The sequence below is a fragment of the Maniola hyperantus genome, chromosome 20, assembly GCF_902806685.2.
Source record: "Maniola hyperantus chromosome 20, iAphHyp1.2, whole genome shotgun sequence".
NCBI lineage: Eukaryota > Metazoa > Arthropoda > Insecta > Lepidoptera > Nymphalidae > Maniola > Maniola hyperantus.
The window spans coordinates 8,476,866-8,489,433 of record NC_048555.1 but is presented as its reverse complement, the minus strand read 5'-3'; the positions used below and the strand labels follow the sequence as shown (position 1 = coordinate 8,489,433).

General features: G+C 37.4%; 1 protein-coding gene across 8 annotated transcripts in view; it reads right to left on the bottom strand.

The window, feature by feature from the left end:
- Positions 1–497: 497 nt before the first annotated feature.
- The window catches only part of Dg (Dystroglycan), a 126,720-nt gene continuing 114,649 nt past the window's right edge, over positions 498–12,568 (bottom strand). For 7 of the 8 annotated variants that reach the window (XM_069505262.1, XM_069505263.1, XM_069505264.1 and 4 more), the window contains 8 exons: positions 11,292–11,434; positions 10,587–10,727; positions 9,789–10,140; positions 9,221–9,445; positions 8,001–8,171; positions 7,592–7,830; positions 6,314–6,687; positions 498–4,839 (listed from right to left, as the gene is read on the bottom strand). In XM_069505262.1, coding sequence (XP_069361363.1) covers positions 4,553–4,839; positions 6,314–6,687; positions 7,592–7,830; positions 8,001–8,171; positions 9,221–9,445; positions 9,789–10,140; positions 10,587–10,727; positions 11,292–11,434 — 1,932 coding nt within the window. In that variant the 3' untranslated portion in view covers positions 498–4,552. Of the gene's footprint in view, positions 4,840–5,487; positions 5,520–6,313; positions 6,688–7,591; positions 7,831–8,000; positions 8,172–9,220; positions 9,446–9,788; positions 10,141–10,586; positions 10,728–11,291; positions 11,435–12,568 lie in introns of those variants that run through there. The other variant, XM_069505267.1, reaches the window with a different exon arrangement.

The following is a 12,568-nucleotide window of genomic DNA, read 5'->3' as shown; positions in this document are numbered from 1 at the left end:
TAGGGGTGCAGACCTTGGCGATACATCGCAGTTCGATAGTAGGTAAAATGACGAGCGGGGAACTAGGCCGAATAGAATAGTTCCTCAGCACACTTCGAAACACTATATCCTGTGAACACCGAAGCCTTGTGCCGATGTTCCAATTTGGAGCTTAGAACTGACCAGCGCTTGATCGCCAATGAGTCTAAACTCTTACTAGTAGGGAAGAAATGAAAATGTAGCCCGCAGGTTACCAGGTGTAGTACGCGACAGGTCGAGATGGCAATCGGGGTATGAGGCGGGCGGACGCCACGCACACCTGCGCTATCCCGCAGCGGGTTTATAATGATACCATTTCCTTTATTTCCAGGATACAAAAGGGTAGGATTAAACTCATCGAAATATTATATTTCGATGCTAAACTATACCTACCTACTGTTCCTGATTTTGTTTCCATAGGTGTTTTTAATAAAAGTTGTTAGAAGCAGAAAGACATCGAAAAACAAATAAAACAAAAATATCACTAGACCATTTTATTAAATTAGATTAAAAAACTCAATAATTACATAAAATATTATTATGTGCGTTTAGAAGAGTGTTGATTAAACAGAAAATAGCTGTCATAGACACAATACTATAAAATTATATTAACATGGTTCGGTTTTTTGTGGACGCTGGTGCATATTCGGTTGTACACAAATCCTTAGATTGACAGGACTAAACATATAGTGTTATCCTTATCTGCAAGTAACGTTGTGAAAAGGATCGCATTACTTTTACATCTCACAATAATTTAGTTTAGGCCGTGGTCTGTTACAAAGGTGTGACGCTGTACGCCACAGCCTAATGCTTATGGAAATGCACTAGTCTAGTGGTTTCTCTCACGCGACTGACATAAACACGTGGGTGTGAGAAAGACCACTATGCGGCGGGACATAGGCCCCTACGGCGCATGTAACATGGCCTTACGAGATTTGTATACAACCAAATTAGTACCATTATTAAGTACTACTACCAAGAAATAATAAAAATGTAATAATAAAATTAAAGAAACATTCAGCAGCTGTCCTATAAAATTGTATAAGGCTAAAAAGATCTATAAATGCAAAAATTCTAAATGAGTATACAATAGAAAAAAATACATCCAAAGAAAAAGTTATTTTATAGCTCATTTCGTTTAAAGTCCCTATCGTTTACATAATTTGATTATTCTTACTGCTATGGTAATAATTAGACAAGTACAAAATGATACTTTATTCTTAAAAAATATCTATTCGTAGCCTAAAACTAAAGTCAGTTGTATAACACAATGTTATATTATATTATCATTACAATGTACACGCCAGCTTATTGAATACTCCTTAACAACCCACGATTTATAAAATGTGTGTAGCGTGCAAGCGTTTTTTTATTTATTGGTTGAAAGAATTGGCTCAGGAACAAGGCACATTATGGGAGAAGCGAAGCGGCGCGACGAGTCCATTCTTATATTAAGTTGGAAGCTAAACTTCATCTCCACTAAGTAATAAACAATTATTATTAGTGATGAACAAATCAAACAAAAAAAAAAAAACGGAGCATATCGATGTGCCTTTTTTCCAATTTGTTTTAAACTGTGCACAAAACAGTGCTCCAACACAGTGAATGAGATAGTTTAGTTTACTTCGTAATATTTAAGGAAAGACGCTTCTACTGTGCCGCAATATGCCTTGAGCCTTACGCGCAAACCTTCACAGTTGCTACCGCATATTAATTTTTATACTGGAACATTTTAATAAAAATCTTAAATAATCAGCGCTTTCGATTATTTTGATGAACTTTTAAGACTTATTCCGAAGACCTAATATAATGACTGCATAGATACAGTAGCAGCTGCGGCCATTTGCACTAGTGTAAGAAATATTCTTACGCCTTTAGTACACCAACGCTGACACGCGGTATGCCTTTAAACCATAGTTATAAAGGCATTTATCGTTTCCCTACCGCGTATAAATACGTCTGTGTGCTAAAGGCGTTACACCTAACACGAAACTCCTAAACGGAGCTAATAAAGCCTTAAGTGAAAGGCAAAACGTCGAGTCTCATCAACAGAGATAAAAACGTGTGCTCAAGTCTTTGTTCACAATCTCTCTACATCATATGTTCTACTGTTACATACACACACATAGCCTATAATATTTTGTGTATGGAAGAACTACGCTAAAGGCTAATGTTACATTTTCGATATGTTCTTTTAAATTACTTTATTAAATAACAATTTTTTGAAAAATGGCACGCATTTAGCCAACTTTTTAAAGAACTGTTTATTTGGTCTAGTCTTACTTATGTAGTATTGTGTTATTGTAGCATAATTGATTAAGATAAGAATATCTTACGGCCGAATACTTAAACGTATTTGAATACTTAAGGGTGTTACCAAGGTGTTACAAACGCTATTTAAGTGGCCGATTTTTGACATAAATCTTAAATAGATAAAATGACGAAAGCCATCCAATTTATCAAAAACCAAAAAAAAAACATTTGGTCGTCCAATTCAGGTTAAAAGAATAATTGTTGCAATTAAGAATCAAAATAAAATTTGATTAAGGGGGTAAAATTGAATTCCTTGAATTTTTTTATTGAAGGTGAAAGGAAGAATAATTAAAATTAAAATTGATATTACTAAAGCAATTACACCTCCTAATTTATTTGGGATAGAACGTAGAATAGCATATGCAAAAAGGAAATATCATTCAGGTTGAATATGAATTGGGGTAACTAAAGGATTAGCTGGGTCACTAATCAGTTTGTAAACTAACATCTGTGACACGTAATTTTGTAATATTAAGACATTTTTCTAAAATAAATTGACTTGTTTTTTTGATCATTGCGTTAAACTTAAAACAGGTATACCGCCAATACGTTGTTTAGCACTAAAACATTCTTATTTTAATCGACTATACCGTGGTTAATCCGTAATTATACTTATCAATTTGAATGGCAGTCGAGTACAATTTATTCATAACATTTAATATTGTTTTAGCGCACTTTCAGAAATTTTTATTTTTATATGAAAAATTGATTGAGGTACTTGTCCCCAGTTTATATTTCAGTTTAGATATCAATTGTAATATTTGTAAAACGATAATATCTAAAGTGCTAATGTAACATTACCTATCCCAACAATAACATCCTAGTAATATACTGAAGTACTCGATTTGATTATTATAATGCGTACAAAATGAGTTCTCACGCGCGATTTTAACTTTACGAACTGTCATGTCAAAAGTAGGATTTTAGTCTTAGGTGAACCATATTTTTGACATGATAGTTGACACATAGGGTTAAAATGGCGCGTGAGAACTCATTTTGTACGGACTATACTCTCTTATATCAAGACCATAACGGTACAGCAAAGTACTTCTACGCTTCAAAACTTACACTACAAGAAATTCGTAGTCACTTTTAATTGTGCACAATTCCTTTTTAGTCGATATGAGGTTCGTTTACGTTACCTTAATTTTACAATTTTTTCGTATGTAATAAATGCATTTTTTATTAAACTCCTTCCCTTAAATGCTCGTAAAAATAACTTAACTGATCAAAATAATCGAATTGATGAATAAATCGAATAGCTGAAAACGAATGAGTCGACTAGTTTCCTTATAGACAAATTTAAGATATAATTTGTTTGCCCGTTTTGGCTGTTTTAGGTAGCTAGACGTAACCAAAAGCTTTGTAAAGGTTGTGGTAATTCTAGGTTCTCACTGGCTAGGGATAAAGTTCTTGATCTAATATCTGTGTAGTACCTAGGAAGCAGCTGCTACAATATAATGTAAAAATTCTTAAAGTGATCAGAACCAGAAAGTATTTTCTGGGCGTCTTCAAATTTGCCGCAAAGTGCCGCGCGGCTGCAGCGCTGTTTTATACAAAACCTCCTTTTGAAGGCGCCCTTCAAATTTGCTATTGAACAGAACAAAACTGAATTGCGTCCATTTTTTGGCAGTAACGATGTGTCCAATGTCCAGACTAACGACTATTCTGGCTGTAGTGACACGCTGTCAAGACGAATCTAATGAAGTATTATTTATCAAAATCGGTTGAGCCGTTGAGTAGTTACGAGCGAACATAAGAACGGACCACAGTGGGGTAAAAATATTCATTCAAGCTTTCAGCTACGTCTATCAAGGCGCACACCTGTAGGGCGGAGTGGAGTCGAGACGTAGCATCTTTTTTATAATAACTCAAACTAAGCTTTGTAGTACGTTTAAAATAAAATAGAGTCAGTGACGTCTTCTGTCATTCTGTCACTTGAAAATCACGTTTGCAAGGAATATGCTTTGCATACGTAACGGTTTTTTCTACCTTTATAACATACCTACAAAAACGTATGTCGATTACGTTACTGAAAAAATCATCAAAATTAATTCATTCGTTTCCGAGATAATCGCGAACATACATACGGGTCGAATACAAAATCTCCTTTTTTCAAGTCTGTTAAAAAAAGACGCTGCGTTACTCCACTTCGCAGGTATGCTTCGAGTATGTAACGCGTAAACGGGTTTTCTATACTAAAAAAGAAGCTTAGGCAGTTTTATGGCGGGACGTACGGAGGGGGTTTTCTGTATGTGGGCGTGGCTTTGGGGCGCGGCGGGGTGCGGGAGGCAGCGAAGGGGGGAGGGGGCCGGTAGGGCGCGTCGTCCCCCTGTCGGTAGTCGGGGGCGGGCGGTAGTAGGGGGGGTTTCTCTTCCCTCATGATGACGGGGCTCTTGTCGGCCGGCTCGGCGTCCGCTCTTTCTTCCAACTCGTCTTGGAAAATGACGGGGATTCCTTTCGACCTGAACGCTTGACGTTCCTCTTCGTCTCCAACGCTCATTTTACCTGTTTTTGTTTGAAAGAAAAATATTTTATTTAATATTCATTGTTGAGTTAATGTAAATATATAGTTTATAGTTTAAAATATAAAGAGTCTTCCAACAAGAATTGCCTTTATTAATGTCGATTATAAAACCTAGTTGGGTATTTGTTTTCGTGAGTTTGTTGGAGGCTTGTTCTCAGACCAGCACACGTTTGAAACCCTCATAAGTTTTAAGTTTACATACCTACCTACAGTAGGCGGCAGAAAGTAATTTACATCGAGCTTTAGAAGGAGATAGCAGATTTGTCGAGCGTTGTCTCTGTTTTAATCGAAGATTAATATAGACAGTTGATAATGCAAAACCTGAAAAGGATTGGAGAAATCCTTTGGAATAAAGCATATTATTTCAGGGGATGATTAACTTTACGAGTATACATTAAACAGGGAATTCGTAATGGAAGACCCTATTCTACGGTACTTAGCGCTTGCGAAGGTATACTAGTACACTAATCGATAAAATGTGCAAGTGTTAATAGTTTATGGAATAAACATATAGAAAAGTGCACTTGGTATTGTTTTTAAGCGAACATCACATTCTATAAGAGCGAAATCTAATGCTATGAAACCAGTATACTAAGTAAATTCAGGTGCTATAATAGAAATTAAAACTAATCACCTTTTTCGTGTCAAGAATTCGCATCCGCTATAGTTAAAATACTTTAGTTATTAATAAAAATTAATAATACCTATTCGACATAAGTTATTTAACAAGTTTTGACTATCTATATAATAATGTTAGCTTTTTACTAATGATGTTATGGGATTGATACAATTTAAATAATCAGGTACAATACTTTATATCTACGCATTTACTAAGTCATACTAAAATTATTTTACTATTAAAATATGTGACAAATCTATTGCTCCTAGGACAAATAATATAAGAATTGAGTTAGAAGTAAGATATTATAAAAATGCTGTTATTTGTATAAACACGTACTCTTGTCGTTCCTACCCAAGACTCACAAGTATGGACGAGAAAGAGACGAGGCATTTTTTCGTCTCTTCTTCGTCCATACGACGACACGCACAGACTTGAAAAATTACATTTGAGCCTCAGTGTGTTTAGTATGAGATTTTACATCACACTCAATGATAGAATTCTAAGTTCAATGTAAAATGAACCTAAATCTCTTTGATTTAAAGTCAAAAATTCAATACCATATATTTTAATTTCGCGACGTTTCCGCTCGGAGCGCTGGTTGTTGATGGACAAACTTGAGCTTTAAAACAAGACTGTTAAAGTCCATTTTACTTTAACGTGAAGTGTTTAGACATTGAATTCAATCTTGGCGAGATGTAAAGTCTTCGATCAAATTTTTAATCCAATAGAGCTTACAAAAAGCCGTTTTAACATTATAACTCATTTAAAAATTATACTTCCCAAAACCATAGTCATATCGTGCTATTTATATTAATCGAAGTATTGCAACTTACCAGTACGCCGTCTTCTATACAGCACGCACGCAATGATGCCCGCAACTACGATCATACAAACAATCACAATGGCCGGAATCACGAACGTCACCAAGTAATCCGAATACTCCGGACTGGCATTCGTTGCCCTATTCTGTAGATTAGGACCTGGTGGCGCTGGCACCATTGACTTCGGAATTTTGGTATTCTGTTCTGCACATAACCCTAGTGGAATTAGACGGATCGACATGACTTTCAGGTCTTTGTCGAAAACTTGGTCGACGTGTTCTTTGAGATTGCCGCCGACAGCGCCTCTTTCGTCGACGATTATCATTCTACGGAGCTCCTCGATCTCACGTTTGGGACACCTGTCCATTGGTAGACTTGTGTTGTACCTGAAATTGATTATATTTATTTTGTCATTATTATCAAACTTCAGAACATGATCTCTTAATAATAGTTACGAGGAACGAGAAGTATGACTGCAAAAACATACACATTACTATAATCAGGAGAATATTCTCCTTAACAAGTCGCTATTTAGTTATTTAACAAATTTTTCGTAAAATATTTTAGAAGTTGATTATGGTTGATATACCTACTCGTATTTCTATGTGGCCGAAAGCAATGATGTAGTTGAGTACAACGGACATGGCATAAGGAATCGGTGCATTTTTCCTACGAATTAACGCTGAGGATGACCGTCGAGTCGATGGATTTTAATGGATAGGAATACAATGGGGCCGATTCTCTTGTACACAATCTCTAAACTAATCTAAATTAACAGGTCCAAATCTAATGCTATCCTTATCCGCAAGCAACATTAAGAAAGGGATAGCAATAGATTTAGAGGTGCCATTTTAGTTTGGTTTAGAGATTGTGTACAGCGGAATTAGCCACAATGTTAACCCCAATCAAAGTATCGTTGTGAGATTTCCCCAAAAATAAGACTAGAGCGTCATCTCTGTCACTCATGTCTATGTGACGTTTTGTCGTTGTCTTGCCCAACGATAGTGACAACGCTCTACGAAACCGAAGCTGCCGATTATCTCTTTCTACAGTTCAATAAATCTATCTTGTCGGGTACTGTACTTGCTATTGATATAGACGAGACTTATGAGTGGAATGAATGAATTAATTAATATTCTTTATTGAACACCTTTAAAATAAAGACACAAAAATAACACAAAATAGAATAGCGGCCTTATTGATTTGAAGCGATCTCTACCAGGAAACTAGGTTGAGGAAGATTCACTAAGAAAGGGTTAACTTATATAGAAAAAAACGGGTTAAACTTACCAAATGATCGTCGTAGGGTTGTCAGAGATGCTCTCTATCCTAATATTGTCGGTTTCCTCCTGGCCGAAGAGAGCGGCGAGTTTCTCGACAACCTTTCGTTTGTTGGCAGCACTGTCAGCGAGGTTGGGCGACGGGTCCATGGTCATCTGGAACTCCACAGTGGGGCGGATTGTGGGCGCCTTCGCAACTTCCACTATAAGGCTGTCGTAGGCGCTCTTTTTAGTGGAATCTTCAGCGATCTGTAATGCAAGCAGAGACATTTCAGACAACCTAAAATGTCGTTTTTTCTTCGTAGTAGGTACAACCAGTTTTTAAAATATTTCTGGTGAAGTAAAATGGGCACTGTAGCCTGAAAAGGAGGAAGTGTCATGTTCTTTTTCTGGTTGGATCAGTATGAAACTACCCTTACCAGCTGATATTCCACGCTTCCCTGGTCACTCGCCGAGGGCACGCCGTAAAACTCTTGGTTGCGAGCGTCAAACTGCAACCAGTTGTCGGGAGGGATCTCTGAACGATCGCTGAAGCGGAGCGAGAGCTGCAAGTTGGGGGTATTACCATCTTCTGGATCGTAGAACGTATCCTGAAAAAGAAAAATACATCATAGTAATTGGCAATACAATGTAACTCATGCTAATTTCACAAAATTCCTGTGATCAGAGCCTGGTTCAGAGAAAAGTAAAGTATACCAGAGACCTATGTTGTATATCGAGCAAATGCTAGAAGATGAGGTACGTACCTGCGGGGTGATTACGTATCTCGCGACAGGCGATCTCGCGATCATTGCTGTCAAACGTCACACGTAACAGCGGCTACAGAGAGACAGCTATAGCCACAAAGCAAAATAAGAAGAAGAGAGACTGCAAATGGACTGTCGCCACTGCAACGTTTTACGTAATCATCCCGCCGGTAAACAATTTATATTCTGGCAAAAAGAAAGCAACCACGAAAAGTTTTTGATTGATCTAAAAGATTTATAATGAGCATTTGGAGTTTATCCGATTAGGCGGAGTGCCTACAGAATTTTTATTTTATCAATCAAGACAAAATCAATTTTTTATTTTAAGGGGACTCGGTTCAGTTTGCTTTCTTCATACAAACGTAGGAGGGAAATTACAACAATATTCGATATTGTACGCACAAAACTAAGAATTATATATTATAATATTGATTTAAAAGTTACGAAGCTCAAAAGATTCCTATTTCAACACTAAATTAATGACAACTTTGGGCGTAAATAAATAAGATTAGGGATATGAAAATTCTAAAACAATTTATCATTAGACGTAGTTTTTTTATTCATTAGTTGAAATAACTTTACTTTGCAAACATAAATTCAGCAGTTTTTTCTCGAAAATACTTTTCCTAAACCCTTTTCGCACGCTTGATTTCGGTGAAAATCATCGTGCCTCTCAACTTTCTCAAGTGAAAAGCAAACATGTTACCCACGTGCGCTGCCTATTTCGGTCGAGCGTCCTGCGTCACCTTAAGTTTCACCATTCGAAGAGAAAGAGAAAACAAAAAAAAAGTTTCACCATTTTATTTATTTTTATTTATTTTTATTTTTCATGTACCAAAATTGTAGTTACAAAGTAATAATCAATTAAGTTACATTGGAAATGCTTATTTTACCTTAGGCACTGTGTAGACCAGCAGATGTCCGACCGTAGCGGTGACGTGGTCGACTTGGTTGCGCGTGACGGGCGGGTAGGTGTCGGGCGGCGTGGTCGCGGCGACAGGCAGCCCCGCGCATGGCCCGGTGCCGTGCCATTTCACTTCAGATATTTCGAGTTCGGGTGACATCACACGAGCTAAACCGGCAGAGGGTCTACCTCTTACTGTATCTGATTCCATGATCTGAAAAATTAATGGATCATCACTACCCATATTATAAATGCGAAAGTGTGTTTGCTTGTTGGTATATTGGTTTGTTGGTTTATCCTTTAATCACGGCGCAACGGAGTAACGGATTGACGCGATTTTTTGAATGGATATAGTTAAAGACCTGGAGAGTACTTTTTATCTCGGAAAATCAAAAAGTTCCCGCGGGATTTAAAAGCGTATTTTTCTCCTGACACATATCATTTCGGAAGGCATTCTATAAACAGTCAAGACGGTATTTGAAGTGATAGTTGATCGTGTGTAAAATCTTGAGTTTTTGCTATTATGAAGAAATGGATAGAAATAGACCGTTACTTACATTCATAAGCCTGTTGATATCATCAACAGGGCACGCGGAATCTTTGGGCAACGTATCGTTGGTCCACACGAACTCGCACATGTCACCGTTTTGTGTGGCGTTCAGCACGATCAAATGGTCCATGTCCGTGTATCGGAAGAGGTTGACGATGCCTTCCAAAGCTCGTATCTGCCAGTTGACCGCGTTCTCGTACTGCTTGAGCAGTTTGAACTGCATGATGAACTGGTGGTTGATGGTGCGTCCGCTCTTGTATTGCTGCACTGTAATGTCGAGGGGCCCTCGAGCCACGAGTCCTTCGCTATCCTGCGCTTCTACTATGAAGTTCCAGCGAGACACGTGCGCTTCTAAGGGCCTGAATAAAATATATAAAAGTAAATTTAAGACATTGAAAAATGAACTGTATAATATAGAGGAAGGAGTTGGCGAGCAAAAACATCTACAGCTTACACTTCACACCAATTTTTTTTTAATCAGGATGTTTTGATAGCGATGTTTTGCCGATGTTGATAGCGATTTCGGTCAAGTTTGACCGAATCTCGCTTTATAATATATTTTAAAATCCAGCCAAGTCCGAGTCAGACTCGCGCACCGAGGGTGCGTAATCTTAAAATGGCCGCTCTTTACATTCACAGGACACAGGTCCAAATGTAGTGCGATCTTATCCAAAATGTTTTCTCTGATAATGACATCATAATTAGTAGCACCCTCAGTTTAGTTAAAAGGTGGAACGGCACACCTACACTCTACAGTTAAATATCTGAATAATTAATTATACAAGGCAATTCGACGAAAACTTACAATCCATAGACTTCTCGTTCAGATGGAAGGAACTGAATCCAAGAGTATTTACTAAGTGGTACGTTTTCTGCTTCATACACCGTGAACGTTAGATTACTGCCCTCCTCAGGATCCGTGAACAGATCAGCCGGGATAATGTATCTGAAAAACATTTTTTTTTATTCAGATGCAAGTTAGACCCTGACTGCGACCTCACCTGGTGGTAAGTGATGATGCAGCGGGCTAACCTGAAAGTGGTATGGCAGTTTTTTTTAAAACCCATACCCCAAAGTGGATACGAAAGGATAGAAACCAAAGGGTTTCTACACGGCATCGTACCGGAACGATATATCGCTTGGCGGCACTTCGTCGGTAGGGTGGTAACTAGCCACGACCGTCACCGTCCTACCAGACCAGACCAGACCAGAGAAAATATAGAAATTATGAAATTCCAGATTTCCCCTGCCGGGAATAGAACCCACGTACTCCCACTAATAAGACCACAGCGCTCAGCAGTGCGCCAGGGAGGTCATCCAAATCCATTATTCCTACGGATTCTAATGATAACATTTCTTGGGATTTTAATTTTAATTTTAATTTACCTACGTATAAATCGAATATTACAAAATATTTCTGGACTTGATACTAAACTCTAACGACCATACCAACTATTCATTACGAAAAATTTGCTGAAGATATCTGGATAACGTTTATCTTGATAGTCACCTGAAAGCATTGCCAGCTGTGATAGCAAGTTTCTTCATATGGTGCTTGAGCGTGGGCGGCTGGTTGAGCGGTATCGGGAACGGCACGGTCTCGGTCGTGCGTCCGAATATCGTGCTCGATCGCTCCGTCGATGGTATAGTCTCCTAGAATACCATTATTTTTCACTTTGAAGTACTTTTTTATTGATAAATATTGTGGCCGATTCTGTTATACACTAAACTAAAATCAAAGGTCTAAATGTATTGCCATCCCTTTCATAATGCTGCCTCAGAAAAGGATAGTAGGTACTAGATTTGGACCCTTTTTAGAACTAGTCTATTTAGTTTAGAGTCTGTGTACAACAGATGAATGTGTCAATGATATAGATGCTGCCAGGTAATAAGACCTCTAGACGACTGCAGAAGGGAAATTTCTACGCAGACTACTGTACTTTCCTACATAAATAAAAAAGGTTGGTTGACAAACCAATAGCGTGGCGAAACAGACCTGCGCCAATGCCTCACTGCGTGCCATCAAATAGACCGATAAATTACCCACTACGCAGGTTTCAGCTTAGAGTTCTTTTTACCTGACGTCTACTGTTCTACATTAATATTCTAGTACTAAAATAGTTTAAAAAAAATACGTTTAAGGGTGATCGCATATCGCAGGCAAGGTAATTCCTCTATAGTTCAAATGACGACGCCATTGGATGAATGGTCTAAAACCTGTAGCAATATGGTGGCACGGGTTCTACTGCTGTAGATGTATGCTATGCTATCTATGCGATCAATTTTATATTACATATCCCGAAAGTTGAAAAAGGATTATTTCGCAGTTTCAACTTTCGAGACGATGTGTATAATTTTTATAAATCAAATAATCTATACTTATATTTTATAACATAAATAATATATTTTTGTTGAAATAGTGTGGTGTAAATATTTTTGTTTAGGTACTACGCAAGAATAATTAAAAGTGCTAATAGTTGTATACTTAACTAAATTGCATCTACTGTAGCTAAAACTTGAATTATATTAAAATGTGATTTCAAACTAATTCTAAACCATGAACCGCCATTAAATTTGAATTAAGATGAAGTTGAAGATGAAGTTAAGAAATGATAGCACACCATCAGCACTTAATGTAAGTAATATTTACATTTAGAATACTTACAATATTTCATTTCTTGGTCATTAAGTTAACGTTGAGGCTAATTTGGATGCACAGAATCTCTAAACTGAACTAAATTAATAGGTCTATAATCTAAATATAATGTTATCCCTTTCACAATTTTC